Below are 16,042 nucleotides of genomic sequence, written 5' to 3' on the forward strand. Positions count from 1 at the left end.
ACGCCTGATTAGAGCACATAATGATTGGAGATGAATCGTAGATGCACTATTACATACCAGAAAGTAAACGCGCAAGTTGAGAGTAGCGCCACACAGGCTCACCTCGACCGAAAAAAAGTCATCCATTTTGTTCATCCGAAGATTTTAAAAGACTCTTGTCTGTAAGTGGTTACGTAAATATATTTCAAAGTCACCAAACTCAATTAAAAATGTCAAAGAATATGCACAAAAAATTCACGAATGTGACGAATGGACATCGCTAAAAAACCGTCGCTATATGAACATTATTCTGCATGCAAGTGATAGATTTTGGAATCTCGGTTTGATTCGCATATATGGATCTCTGTGTGCTGAAAACCGTGTTGAATCGTTAGAAATAAAAGTAAATGAATTTAATGTTAATGTCAACAATATTGTTTCTGTAATAACTGATGGGGCTGCATTAATGAAGAAAGTTGCAAAAATTATTAAAGCGAACAACCAATTGTGTATGGCTCACGGAATTCAGTTGGCTGTAGTGAAAATACTTTACAACAAAAGTGATTCTCAAAAAAGGGAGGAATAAATAGATTCTGAGCCTGATAATGAGGATTTAGATTCAGAGAGTTCGATGGCTTAGAAGTAATGATTATGATATTTATGATGATGATTAAGATATGAATGTTTTACAAGATGAGCATTTGAATTTTTTTAATAACGAAAATATGAAATGTCGTCAAAATGTTTCGCAAGTCACCCCTAAAAAATTATATTCTTCAGAAGCATATTACAGAGGAATTGGGTAAGGAATTGTCTCTGATATTGGACACTAAAATACGTTGGAACAGTTTGTTGGCCATGTTAGAGCGTTTTTCAGAAGTAAAAAATTCTGTCAGAAAGAGTCTCATTGACATTAATTCAGATGTGACCTTTACTGAAAATGAACTTGTGCTGCTCTCAAAAACAATATTGACATTACAGCCTATAAAGGTAGCGTAGAATCATTGTATTTCGAAAACATGACTTTGTACGTTGCAGATATAAATAACAATAGACTTCATGTTAGAAGAACTATCCAAACAAAATTTCTTTTTAAGTAATGAACTGAAGCAAGAAACTATCTTGCCAGTGAAAGAAAGACGTACCATTTACTCTGATATTTTGCGCTTTTTACATAACCCAGAAATATTAAACCGGGATAAGTATGGAATTTTTAGTATTGTAAGTAAAAGTATACTGTTGAATGAAATTGTAGAACTACTCAAGCACATATTGTAATAGTAATCGTGGCATGTGATGCAAGAAAGCAAGCGTATCAGCTTATGTAGCATGAGCCAAAAAAAAAAAAAAATTCACACAACCATTCCCTCCAAATGTTTGTCCAGTTCCTCCTTAAATTTATTTAACCTATCAACTTCCACAACGACAGATGGAAGGTCGTTCCAGCAATTAACCACCCGCTGACTTAAAAAAAGGCAAATTTCCGCACATCTATTCTACAGCTGTCTTTCCTCAGTTTGAATTTATGCCCCCTTAGGTTCGTAATCTCAACAAGTGGAAAAATCCCATCAGAATTCAGCGTGCTCAACCCATTTAAGTCCATAGTCCTGCATTCCTCAATCAGATCACCTCGCAGGTGCCTAGTCTCCAGCCGCTGCAATTTGCAGAACTTAAGCCTCTCTTGGTAAGAGGATCCCTTCATTTCCCTCACCAATCTTGGTGCCTTTCTCTGTACACGCTCAAGCAAATCTACATCCTTCCTAAAACGAGGCCTCCAGACCTGTACGCAGTACTCAAGGCGTGGTCTGACCATTGTCTTATACAGAGGGATAATCACCTCCTTTTCCCTGCTAGCAAAATTCCTGTCTATCATTGACAAAACCCCATGACCTCCTCTTGCAGCCTGTCTGCATTGCTCAGAAAACTTCATATCTGACTGCACAATTACTCCCAGGTCTTTTTCATTTTCTACCACCCTAAGTGTAGTACCACACAGTTCGTACGTTCCTCTGGTGTTACTTCTACTCATATGCAGTACTTTGCATTTGTCAATGTTAAACTTCAGTTGCCACTTCTCAGCCCATCTTCCCAAATTTTCTAGATCCTGTTGCAGTAGCACACTGCCATTGCTGTCATTAACAACCCTAACAACCTTAGTATCATCTGCAAACTTCGACATTAAGCCTGATATACCTTCATCAGTATCATTGATAAATATGCAAAACAACAGTGAACACAACCAAACCCTGTGGGACTCCACTAATAACATTAGTCCGCGAACAGCAGCACCCATTGATTACCACCCTCTGTCTTCTCCCACTCAACCATCCTTTTATCCATTGTAGCAATTTACCCTTAATACCATTCTGCTCCAATTTGTACAGTAGTCTTCTATGCGCAATAGTGTCAAACGCTTTCCTGAAATCCAAGTATATGATATCAAAATTATTTTTTGCATTCAGTTCCTTTGTAACCACATCATAATATCCAATCAAATTTGTCAGACAAGACTTTCCCTTAACAAACCCATGCTGTGCCTGGATTATTGCTGCAGTCTTGTCTAGATGATCCTGCAATGCATCTTTAACCAGTGACTCCATTATTTCACCCGGAACAGAAGTTAAACTAACTGGTCTGTAATTACTCGTGTCACCCTTCGATCCCCCTTTGTAAATTGGGGATACATTTGCACATCTCCAGTCCGTGTGGACCTCCCCTGAGTACAAGGATGCTCTCATAATTATGGCTAAGGGTTTGCTTAATTCCTTTGCCGCCTCCTTGAATATAACTGGATAGATCCGATCCACCCCAGGTGCCTTTCTTATGTTTAACTTCAACAATTTCTCCTGTACTTTGCTCTCAGTTAAAAAATCATTAAGCCACTTGCTACAATTTGATAACCTTTTTGCATTTTCAATCCCTAATAACTCCTCATGTGTGAATGTAGATGCTAAAATACTCATTCAGTTTGTTAGCTACCTGAGCAGGATCGTCAACAGTTGAACCATCGATGTCAAGTGAACCAATCAGATTCATTCCCTTCCTTTTAGAGTTTATATAAGTAAAGAAATCCTTGCTGTTTTTCTTAACATCCTTTACCAAAGATTTCTCGTAATCTGCCTTCGCCTGTCTAACCTCCTTTGTGACTTGATTACAGACTAGCTTATATCTGCCATAGGCTTCTGTGTCGCCTGATTTCTCCACGAGTCTCATTAGTTCATTTGACAACCATTTAGGCCTAAACCTTGAACAATATTTCTTAATAGGTATGAAATTTTTAGTAGCTTCCACGATTAATTCCTTGAATGCTTCCCACTTAGAATTGCTGTTGGTAACATCATCAGTTGGTCCTACTGTACAGAATTTAAAAACTGTCTGAGACCATTGTACTCACCTTTACGGAAGCAAAAACCCTTTACTTTACCCCTGATGGTAATTATATGTTTAAGTAAATCCCACATCAGTACACTGTGATCTCTGCCACCTAGTGGTTCCTTTATCTGCAAATTCTTAATACACGGTTGATCACTGCTGATTGTTGAAGAGTATTACTTTTTCTGGTTGCCTCTCGAACATGCTACTGCAGATAACAATCATCCAATAAATCCAGAAAAGTCTTGACTAGTGTGTGAGTGACCAACCAACAAGTTCCAGTCAATATCTGGGAAGTTAAAATCCCCCATTATAAGACATTCTGATTTACTAGCCCACTTTATTTCTCTGTACAATTGTTCATTGTACTCATTCGAGTCATAAGGCATATAACACACTCCTACTCTTATTTTTGCTTTCCCAGTGCTTATGTCACACCAAACTGACTCAACAGTGCACTGTTCATCTATATCAACTGGATGCACTTCTTTTGATTTTATTTTTTTCTTAATTAACAGCATATAACACACTCCTAACATATAACTCCTCCCCTGTCTATCCTTTCTGTACTCATTGTACTCCCCAAATTCCAATTCTGCATTCCTAATATCTGTGTGACACAACGTCTCTGATATCCCAACAATATCCGCCTTTGATGTCTTGACCAACACCTCAAATTCATCAAATTTATTTACTATACTTCTAGCATTGGTATGCATTGGTATATCTGACAATGATAAAGAATTAAGGGAAGATCACGTTGTTAGCTACTCGCTCAGAACAGCACCATCAACTTCCAATTCATCCGCAGCAACTGATTCAACCACAGACCCTACAAATACACATTTAACGATGAAAGAGAAATTGAATTTATTCATTAAACATAAAACCAGCTTAGATGTTGATCAAACTAACGTAAAGATAATGATAAGTAGAAAAGACGTAGTGAAAAAGGAAATAAATTACTCACAGAGCTAAAACTGAAAGGAAAAAGGAAAATTTCTGAAAAAAGTTTTCGTTACATTAATGACAATTCATCCAGCTAGCGCTGAATCAGAACGAGCATTTTCTAATTCAGGTACTATTTGCACTAAAATTAGATCGAGGTTAGACGATGGCAGTTTTAATACACTATGCTTTTTGAGAGGCTGTTTTCTTAATAATAAAAAATGAGTAATTAATTCTAAGTATTTATTAAATTTAGTTGTGATATTTTTCGATAATTTTCATGTAATGCTGCTTAGACATTTCTATGTATAACTTTAAAAAATAAATGTTTGCTCATTCTTTGTATCAGTAAGTTAGTTTATTGTAAAATTTGTATTTTGGAAATTCTCATATAATGCTTTTTTTCACATTACTATGTATAACTTTCAAAAATAAATTATTACTCATTCGCTTTTTCAATAATTTAGTTTTATTGTAAAATGTTTGCATTTTGTAAATTCCTGGTAAATTCCCGTCAATCCGGTAAATTTAAATACAATTACCGAATTACCGGTAGTGAGAGAACCCGGTAAATTTGCAATCCCTAATGCCCATATCCCTTATTTTATTATTTATTAGCTTTACCTCACAGATGTGATATAGGCTGCATTTTTTTAAACAAGGAACTGGAAATATCAATTGCTTGGAGTTCAGTGAGCTAGTAGGGAAACTTAATACCTTATCTAATATAAATTAGGTTTTAAAAAATGAATAAAACAGGATTATTAATTTTTGTAGTTTAAAATTCTGCTAACATTTATAATTCTCAGATATGGTACTAAATCATGGAAGGTGTCCTTTGATATACGCTATCACCTAAATAGGCAAAAAAATCCATTTCCATGTGCACATATTAAATTGACAACTCTGATCGCAGAGAATCGCAAAAAAAAAAAAAAAAAAAAAAACCTGACCGTGGTTGTGCAATCACAGCCTTTTCAGGAAGTACTATTATTTTAGATTAAATTGCTTTGGTCTAAATTGCTTTAGAGAAACTACTAATGAAAGAAAGACATAGAACACTAACGTCTTCAGATATTTAACTTCTGAATGCTTTGAATCATAAGTCAGAACCTGCTTTATGAATGTAACACATTGTTAAAAAAAAAACATTGTAAAGAGATATTGCCATACGAATATGGAAAGCATACAGGAAGTATCCACTTAAATAAATGAAAGAATATAGACTACATTGAGATAATTTTAGTAAGAAATTTAAAACCATGTCACATTAAGAGAAAGCACAAAACTATAATTTAAAAAAAAAAAAAAAAAAAAAGACAAAGCAAATTTAGATACAAAAAAAACAAAAATAAAAACAATAACTCAGGAATCATAAGAAACAACTTCCCAGTTAGTAGACAGACATTTAAGAACAATGACTTTCGGAATGTATTTGTCGTCACTGGAACATATCTATTAAAAACATGGGAGTTAAACTGTCCAATGAAAAGTCATATTATGACCCTTAATTTCAGGAAGTTATGTACGAATGCGAAATATGCAAATAATTTATCCTTTAAAGATGATCAACGGAACATGTGGAACAATGACTACATTTTCTTTCAGTCTGCTAGATGGGTTTGGGTACAGATAAAGACTGAAGATATTGGCAAGTGCACTTAAAGCTGTATTGGTACGTTCACATCTTTCATCAGGAACATCTTTGAGAAGTTTTAGCACTGTCCGCTGCAAAAACTGTAAATAGTGATTAATGTTTAGGCGGGCCAGGAACTCGTTATGAATAAAGTTATCTCCTACAATACTGGCCCTTATATTGACGCACTGGATTCATTTCAAACGTGTAAGCAAAACGAGAAGAATGATAATTAAATGTCTTTTTTTGCGGGGTGGGGGATGTCTATCTACTCTTTCTCAGAAATTAAACTTTCCCTAGCAGACAATTAGCAATTGAAGAAATGAAGTTAGGAGATGACAGCCTAAATAAACTACCAGGTAGGTGTAAAATACTGTCTGATAGGAGTCGATGCATCTTCAGACGGTGCGTAACTCATATCACCATCAAATCCTACAAAATTTGAGTTTTGAGCAGAGTGGCCACAAGGAAATCTATAAGTGTTTCCACGACACAGAGAATTGCATGCTATGAATTTTCACAAAGACTTGCAGCCCGCCAGCCACTGATAACAAAAACGTACACACCGGCGATTGGCATGATGTAAGGCACAACTGTGGGTTGATGGAAATCAGACCTGTGGAACAAAACTACATGCTCTTTCATTCTGCTAAATGAGTTTAGGTACAGACGAAGCCTGAAGATATTGGCACGTACACTTAAAGGAACATCTTTCAGAAGTATTGGCAGTGTCCTCTGCAAAAACTCTAAGTAGTGATTACCGTGTAGGCAGGCAGGGAACTCGTTATAAATAAAATGATCTCCTACAATGCCGACCCATATATTGGCGCTAAATCTCCTTGGAAACAGGATTGCTGAATGGTGTGAGGATTTTCCATTGACCATGTATGGAGATTTTGAATGTTGAATATCCAATCTCGGGTAAATGTTGCCCCTTCGTTCCTCAGAATATCGGCAAGAAAGTCAGCGCTGTTGTTGATACGATTAACGCCTCCTAGCAACAGGCAAGATGATAACAGGCATAATTGCAACACCTTCATTCTGGGATACCTGTGGCTGGAGGATTTCCCCTGCTGCCCTTAGGGCCAATCCCGAGCTCTACTCGCATTCAGCACGACTCCATCTCTCGGACAGGTCCCTCAGTAAATGCTCAAGCAAACCCAGGCACATGACGCTGACCTGAACAAATTCGCTGTTGACCGGACTTACCGGAAAAAAAATTATGACTAGCAGGACTAATCAGCAATGACTGATGTGTACCTTGCATCTGTTCCTGTCTGATTGAGCTGGTGATCTTATCTCGATGTTAAGCCAGCTCAATTAGACTTAACTGTCGTGAGGAGTTCTCTCCTTTGTATGAAAATATGTTTTCGTTTGCAAAATTACCTCTTTTTGTAAATAATTGTTCGATTTTCCCGGAAGATTCTCTCTCTCTCTCATTAAGTATGCATAAACACAATTGCTCACGCGCAAGTGAATCTCCTGCTTGCAACGCCCGAACTCTCTGCATACAGTATGCATACAGTCCGTGTTCACGCAGTGGCGTCAAACGAAGGTTTTGGTATGACCTGTTCTTACAGCAACTCTTCGTGTAACGGTGGAGGGATCTAGTGTCACGATATCCATCACCTCTTGCTCTGCTTGTGTAGAATATGATCGGAGCCGGCCTCGGTCACGACGCCCTTTCACTGTACCCCATTCCGTCAAATTACGGTGCACGATGAAAAACACACGCCAGTTAGGGTGCAAAGTGCAAAGTGTGTTAAGTGTCTAACGGCACCAGGGGTTCCCCCCATCTCCGCGTTGCTTTCATTGTGAGTGTACCAGTTCACTGGGAAGGCCAGAGATTTAAAAGTGTATGGATCATGTGAGTGTGTTGTGTTATGTAGCGTTATGTACGCCAGTTAGGGTGTCGCCTTGTTGGAAAACGATGTTGGTATTCGGTGGGTGCAGCTCTACACACTATTCACAAAGTGAACGTCTATTCTACTCGCCAACAATGTCATCAAAAAATACAGTACGACAATTTACATAACATTTTTACATTTTAACATATTTACATAACCGCTCTGTTTAATTCAAACCCGTTGCTCCTACTTCAAACTGAGTGTAGACTTTTCTTCTTGTATCTCAATGAACCATTCCCTCGATAAATACCGACGTCGATTTCAAGGACACCCTGTAAATGTATCTATGTACAGGGTCAACCATATACCAATTTAATGAGAAGATATGCAATTTATGAAGAGACACGTCACCAAAAACAATTTGAACAATCCACTTAAATGTCTGAAATAACATCATGTAATATTAACTAAGGTCATGTAAACATCAAATTATCATATTAACATTAATAACGTAACATGTGCATAATATTGGCTTCAACAATTAAATTGTACAAATTAGCATTAGTAGAGGCATACAATGCAAGAAAGCAAGCTTATGCAGCTACAGCAAAAAAATAAATAAATAAAAACTCCCATTTCACCCCTCCATTCGTTCGCAGTAAGTTGACATATAACCCATCCTGTATATAATATTGTTCTTATTGTAGTATTTTAGGAGCATCAGCCACTAAGGCCATATTGCTCCGTGTCTATTATCTGTAAATTGTGTGTGTTCTGTGGTCGATTTTCTGCTTGCTGGACGAAAAACCTGAGTTTCCGGGAGAGAAAAAACCATGCTACCCTCGCCTGAGGTCGACTAAATCAGCCACGTTGTGAAAAAGGCCATTAAATTCCTCACGTCATTGACGGGACTCGAATTTTCCACTCGGTGTGGGGAGAACGGCGATTCTACCAACTGTGCTACCCACGAGGGCTGCATATGAGATGTGAACTTAAAAAGACAGGTTTTTCCAATTATCATCCAAAAATCAGACAGTTAGTAGATCTCTCTCTCGCTCGCGCGGATGCCCTCAAGGATCTTTCCTGTCAAAAGTAACATTTGTAGTGAAACGTATAAGATATTGTTTGATTACAGTCATTTTGTTTGTTGCAAAGCAAAGGTATTGCGTCAGAATAACGCTTCTATTGCAGACAGTAATTGCAAGCTATTGCATCAGCCGTTTCTATAAATACGGCGTTGGAAGGGTATTCACTCTTATTAGTATCCTGTTTTGCGGTGGTGTAGGTGTAAGCGTGGCTCCATATGTTCAGTTGACACCAATAAAAAAAGTGTAGCTGTTGCTCTGTCCCAGGAAGGGCTTTCTAGGTGTGCTATCGCTGATAAAATAGGCTGTCAACAGTATCCTGGATGCTGAAATTAAAGCGTGAAACCGGTGATGTGAAGAGAAGACCTGGATCAGGCCGTAAGAGAGTGACTACGCCTTCCCAAGATCGATATTTGAAACTGCTATGCCTTCGTAATCGTCATGCTGGTGCTCCTGATCTAAAACTGGACTTTGAGATGGTCTCTGGTGTTGAAACAAGTGCACGAACTATCCAAAGACGGCTTTTGGAATGTGGTCTGCATGCCTGTAGGCCCAAGAAGCCTTTGTTAACAAAACAAATGAGGAAGAAGCGACTTGCTTGTGCTAAAACGCATGTTTCGTGGACAAAAGAGCAATAGGACACTGTCATCTTTTCTGACGAATAGAAATTCAACCTGCATGGATCGGATGGGAAGCGATATGTGAGAAGACGAAAATCGGAGGCATACCATCCTGACTGCCTAACACCGACTGTAAAGTTTCCCGGTCAGATGGCCTGGGGATGCATAACAAGCAAAGGGGTGGGGCGAATTAAAAGTTTACTAACGGAACGGTGAATGCAGAAACCACACTGCTGTCTTGGAAGAGTGCCTGAAACCCGTTATTAGGGATCACCACAAAATGTCCAAAACTGCATTTTTCAACAGGACTCAGCACCTTGCGATACAGCAAAATTGGTAAGTTTTATGCTATTTAGATTTAATGATGAGTTTGTCTTCTTGTATAACAAAGCTTAAAACATACTTACACCACTGTTTTCCCCATTTTACTCCCTTAAGGTGCAGTCATACCTCAGAAATTCTGGCATTACAGTGTTGGGCTGGCCAGGCAACAGTCTAGATTTGAACCCAATTGAAAATTGTTGGTACATAATGTCGTCTAAAATTTCTCAGAAGAAGCCAACAAGTAAGATTCAGCTGCAAGAGAGCATTGTAAGGGTATGGTACCACGAAATTGAGCAACCGTGTATCCAGAAGTTGATTAACTCTATGACAGATCGTTGCAAGGCTGTAATTGCAGCTATTACAGTACATAATACTATTACGTTATCTTGTCATTTCAGTTTATACACGTAAATGCAATAAAATGTATGTTTGATTGTCATGATTGCCATTTGCATGATTTCTATATTCCCATTAGTTACGCATTTACCCTTTGGGAAGATATTTATGGCAATTATGTATATCAGGTGGAGTCTTTTTATTCGATTTCATTCACAGAGATATACAGGGTGTCTCAAAAATGCACGGCATAACTTCAGGAATGAGTTCCTCATATGTAGGCAATAAAAATATTTTATATCAACATAGTTCCGGAAATGCTTGGTTTCCGAGTTTTGCAGGTCTGTCTATGACACTTAACTGTTCACATCACCTTATAGTAATTGTTCAAAATGTCCAACTTCTGCCTGAATACAGGCCTCACATCGACGTCTCATGGACTCGGGAAGACGATGCCAAATTCCCGTTGGCATCGTCGTACCCGTTGCAGATAGTAAGGATACAGTTGGTGTTCTCGCAAGACTCTCCAAATAGTCGAACGTTGAACAGCCAGTTGCATTGCTATTCTGCGTGTGCTGATTCCAGGAGCGGCATGCACAACACCCAAAATCTCCTCCTCTACTTCAGGAGTCGTAGATCTTGGTCGTCCTCTGTCGGCAGCACGAGGTGTAAAGGTCCCATGTTTACAAAGGCGGCGATGGATACTTTCAATCTGTACGTCCGACATGATACTTGCATCAAAACTATCGTCAGTGACACGCGGCTAAAAATAACTCTCTTCACGCAACACTAGCTCGACAAGTGCTGGAATGCGCACACAGAGTGCTCAGTAGCAATCAGGGAGAGCGCCTCCAGCGGCAGTTATGGAAAGTTCGCTCGGTAAACATAAAATCTTGCACCAGTCCGAGAATTAAATGATCATCCCTCATCAGGGCTGGATTTAAACTTCTTGTGGCCCTAAGTTATAACGTGTATGAAGCCCTTCTCTCTCTCTCTCTCTTACAGTTCACCTGTGACAATATTAAAAAAAAGATTTTTTAATATGGAGCGAGACCCCTTATAATGTGAGACCCTAAGCTGTAGCTTGTTTAGCTTATATGTAAATCTGGCCCTGCCCCTCACATACTACTTTTTTCATCAAAATATCCTCCAAGAGATTTTATCACTGCCTTACAAATACGTGGCATTCTGGCGATTAATTTTATAATAATGCCTTGACTAACGTTATTTCAAGCGATCTGCAAGGTTCCCTATAAATAATTTTGTGAAGATGAGCAGACTTCGCGGCGTTGACGGTCCAGAATAGATGATCCCCATAAAAGCTGTATTGGATTTAAGTCAGGCGATTTGGGGTGGCCACACTATAATTTGCAATACCTCATCTTGTTTAGTTGCTAGAAAGTCCTTGCACAGCTTAGAGCTGTGCTTCGAGTCATTATCTTGTTGTAATATAAAAGTTCTTCCACAAAATTGAAGTCCAAAGGATATTACGTTTGTTCAAGAATATTTTTATAGCCTTCTCTTTTTACAATTCCTTCAATTCTGACGATGTCACCAGAAAAACAGAAGCAACTCCAGATCATGATAGAACCAGCACCGTGCTTGGACTGTTGGCACTAAACAATGTGGCTGCATTTTTTCTTCATTTGATCATCTCAAATAAACTCTACTCTTAGATCCAAAAATTTCAAATTTGGATTCATCCGTCCACAGTACGTTTTTCCATTCTTCAGTTGTCCAATGTTGATAATTCTTAACTCAAGCCAACTCTTTCTTTCGATTTTCTTTAAGACGAAGTTTTACAGTGGATGCTGATACAGAAGTTTCTCTGTTCCTATTGAACTCAGCTCGGATTTCAGGTGCAGTAAGTCGTTAATTGCGTTTAGAAATCAGTATTATGGTCTTATCTTGTGCTTTTGTTGTTAAGCGCGGTCGTCCTGATCATGGTTAGTCCTTTAAACTGCCAGTCTTCTTGACTCGTTGAATGGTAGTTTGTACTCCTTTAAATGATACACTTAATTTTTTGCCGGTACTCCTTCATGGAATAGCTCTTTATACAGAGTTATAATATTACTTATTTTATCAATACTCAGTTACTTATTTCTTTGCCATGCTTATCACGAAACATGCAAAACTTATACCAAACACTCTTTCTGAACGACGGGTGTTCCATTTTATAAGTTACAGCTCTTACTTTTCAATTTATATTATCATCTACTTAATTTATTTACAATTAATACAATTTATTTTTTGATCTTTTTGAAGGGGTCCGTAGATCTACAGAGATCTACGGACCCCTTCAAAAATCAAAAAAAGTTTGCGGACTCATATATATATATATGCATATACAAGGTGTTTCAGAAATGGTGGTCAATAATTTAAAGGTGAAAAGAACAAACTAAAATAAGCAAAAAAAGTCCCAATGAACATCGGGCCGCAAATGAACCGTTTTCGAGATAATGCACATTTTCTGGTAAGATCTGCCACTGACTATGGGAGCACTAGTTTTAGCAAAAAGCTGTGAATCCTTTGCTAAGGGTGGTTTTATTAAACATAAGATAATGCATTTTTAATTTTTGGTTTCAATATCTGAGGATTTTACAGATGTTACATGATGTTCTTTTTAACACCCTTTCCTCAACATCAGGTGTTATGCTTCTGGGCCTACCTGCTCGTACTCCATGTGCGAAGCGCCCATGTTTCTCTAAGGCGTTGATGTAGTCTGATGAATGTGCGCCTGTTGGGGTGCCTTCGGCAGGGAAATGCTTCTTGGTACAAACGTGCAGCCTCGAGTGCACTGCCATTGGCTTTACCATACATGAAGTGCATGTCCGCATACCCTTCGTTGCTGTAACCTCTTTCCATGTTGACTATCCTTTGACAAATACTAGTATGTCTGCTACGTCTCAGAGCATTGAGAGAGGAGAAACGGAGAGAATGAGCATAACCTAACCTAAACAAACAAGTCAGTGGTGAATCCTAACTAGAAATGTGCAATATCTCGAAAACGATTCACTTAAGGACCCGTGTTTACTAGGCTTTTTTTTTTGCATATTGTAGTCTGTACAGTTCACCTTTAAATTATTGACCATCACTTTTGATACACCCTGTAAATGCATATATTTCTGTGTGTGTGTATATATAACTGGATTTTCTGAAAAGAAAGTAACTCAACTTTATTCTTATTTTTACATAAATATATAATAATAACTTTATTTATCATCAATTTGCTATACATAGAACGAATAATTTAACCAGTTCCAGAGGGTCCGCGAAACGGACCCTCAGGAACTGGTACGGACCCCCAGGGATCCATGGACCCCAGTTTGGAAAACACTGGTCTGGAATCATCCATGACGTTCTACCCATTCAGGAGTCTGCTGCCTCTTTCTGGAATTTTCTCGAATATTCTAGAATTTTTTAAAATATTGTTTAAGTTTTGATTTTTGTGCATAATAGAAAATATTTTAATAAAAATTGGTAAATAAATTGGTCCTATTTTAGCAAAAACTTTGAAAATTAAGAAAAATGAAACGTGATTTCAAACGTTTAGGCGGGAGCGTACGCGTATTACCTTGTCTATATAGAACCTGTATTTCATGGTGAATAAATGTAATTGTTTAGTTTATCCAGCTTTTTTAGTTTCAATTGCTGTTAACTAGTGACAGGCTATTATTATATACAACACGATCGGTTACAATTCTGATTTAACGTACACTTTAACATACATTCAGTTTAGCAGAAACTATTTCGGCTTCCGCCCTAAAAGAGTCAGGTGCCATTATACCTATATTAAAGTGTTTAACCAAAAATAAACCTCTTAGTAGGGATGGATATTCAGCTTGTCAGGTATTCAGTGACAAGTATTTATATTTTTCCATGCCATTTGACTTAATGAAGATCTTCTTCTTCTAGTCACATAGCTCCCTGAGGAGCTGTTGTGGGCACCAACAAATTCCTCCAACCAGAGGCGGATTTAACGGCGGGCGCGCTCTGGGCCTTGACTTCTAAAGGGCCCCGCAAAACCCCAGCTTTACACTTTTTTCTAATGACACCAAGTTTGGTTTCATATGTGCAATTTTAATTACGTACAACTTTACAACCGGCGGTAAAACCTGATAGTATGTTTATATTCGCTTATTTTCATTATTTCATTACTACGCTGCATACTATACACATAGTACGCTGCATAGGCCCCGCGCAGCTGCACTACCGCTCATCGGAGCAATAGAATCGTATTTGCTACTTTGTACTTACAAAGGTTCTCCTTCAGTGCAGACTTACTATATACGCAAATACGCGTATATCGTATATTGTTGAAATTACAGTATATTAAGATAAAATTAGTTCCTGTTGTTACATCAGCGCCTGGATTTTGGTAGTTTATGAATAATTTTTGAATTTTAATTAATCATTAATTTATTGCACTATAACGAAAAATCTCTTCTCTAGTATTCTAATCATTCAGACTATTAAATTTTATATTTTTCTTTTCATTGGTAGGCTACCAATGGTAGCTAGAAAAATGAAACGACATCTATCAGGGGTTGAAAAAAGACAAATTAAAAAAAGACGCGAACAAGTTGCCAACCAACAGAAAGGAGCATTGGACAAATTTATAACTGGCCCTGCCCATTCAGATCATTATAATTCGAGCAACAATGAGGATGAAGAACAAGGAGCTTCCATCAGTCAACAAAAAGAGTTAGTTGAAGTTGAAAACCAAGGTATAGAAGAAAGCAACAATGTTGAAGAAGATGAAGAACCAGTCAACAATCAACCAGGTGAAAAACCAGTAGAAAAAAATATAGAAGAAAGTCCATTAGAAAATATTGAAACGCAAACGGAAAATATTCCATTCGAAGTTACACTAAAAGATATTGCTCTCTGGCCTAACGTTTTATCTAATGAAATGGTTGAATTTCTAATTTCAAATAAACCAAAAAATATAGACGATATAACTACACTTAAATCGGTCTATAAACACGGTGATCGCATTTACTACAGAGGCTTGTGTAAAGACCATTTTTACGGAAAAATTTCGAATGGTGAAAAAGAAGAAAGGACGTGGCTAATTTTTTTCGAATCATGCAAATCAATTTATTGTTACCCATGCAAAATGTTTTTGGGCTCAAAGTCTAAGTTGACTACGGGGTTCCAAAATTGGAAAAATATTGGAATAACTTTGTCCGAGCACGAAATGTCAAAAGAGCACGTCGCTTCAATGTGTACATTATACAAGCGCTCCTCTACGTTAAATCGCATTGATGTTCAAAATCTGCAAATTACATTGCAAAAAGAAAATTATTGGAGAGAGATTCCGCGAAGAATTGTATCCACAATAAAATTCCTCGCAAGTTTGGGCATTGCTTTTAGAGGCCATAATGAGAATGCAACATCTTCGAGAAAAGGCAATTATTTGACTAGTTTAGAGTATTTGAGCGAATATGACGATTTTTTAAAGTTGCACTTACAAAAGTATGTAAATCAAGGTAGTGGACATATAAATTACTTATCGCATCAGACGTGTGATGAACTTTTGCAAATAATTGCCGATTATCTTATGGCACACATTGTGGAGGAAATAAAATGCGCAAAATATTATAGTATTATTTTAGATTTTACACCCGATGTTGTGCTTGTGGATTAACTTACTTTTGTAGTGCGCTATTTATCAGCAAATGGGGATGTTAAAGAAAGATTTTTAAAGTTCTTCCCTATAGAAAGACATGATGCGGAGTATCTACCTTGCAAAATTTGCCAGTAGATATAAAATATTGCCGTGGACAATCGTACGACAATGCAGCAAATATGTCGGGCAAGTACAATGGTCTGCAAACAAGAATAAGACAACACTTTCCATCAGCAACGTTTATTCCGTGCTCCAGTCATTCA

The 16,042-nt window shown here is 37.7% G+C and overlaps 1 protein-coding gene across 1 annotated transcript; it reads left to right on the forward strand.

The window, feature by feature from the left end:
* Positions 1 to 6,257: 6,257 nt before the first annotated feature.
* On the forward strand, positions 6,258 to 15,797 carry LOC150081385 (uncharacterized). The gene is made up of 2 exons (XM_090380187.1): positions 6,258 to 6,294; positions 14,788 to 15,797. The coding sequence occupies exons 1-2, from the start codon at positions 6,258 to 6,260 to the stop codon at positions 15,795 to 15,797; spliced, it is 1,047 nt and encodes a 348-aa protein (XP_090236313.1).
* Positions 15,798 to 16,042: the final 245 nt, after the last annotated feature.

The sequence above is a fragment of the Mastigoproctus giganteus genome, chromosome 8, assembly GCF_048544385.1.
Source record: "Mastigoproctus giganteus isolate SK-2022 chromosome 8, ASM4854438v1, whole genome shotgun sequence".
Taxonomy (NCBI): Eukaryota; Metazoa; Arthropoda; class Arachnida; order Uropygi; family Thelyphonidae; genus Mastigoproctus; species Mastigoproctus giganteus.

What these genes read in the sequence shown, in the direction of transcription:
- LOC150081385 (XM_090380187.1), top strand. Translation starts at nt 6,258, where the DNA reads ATGAAGTTAGGAGATGACAGCCTAAATAAACTACCAG. An exon ending in CAGCCTAAATAAACTACCAG is followed by an intron (nt 6,295 to 14,787) that starts GTAGGTGTAAAA and finishes CTGCCCATTCAG; the next exon opens with ATCATTATAATTCGAGCAAC.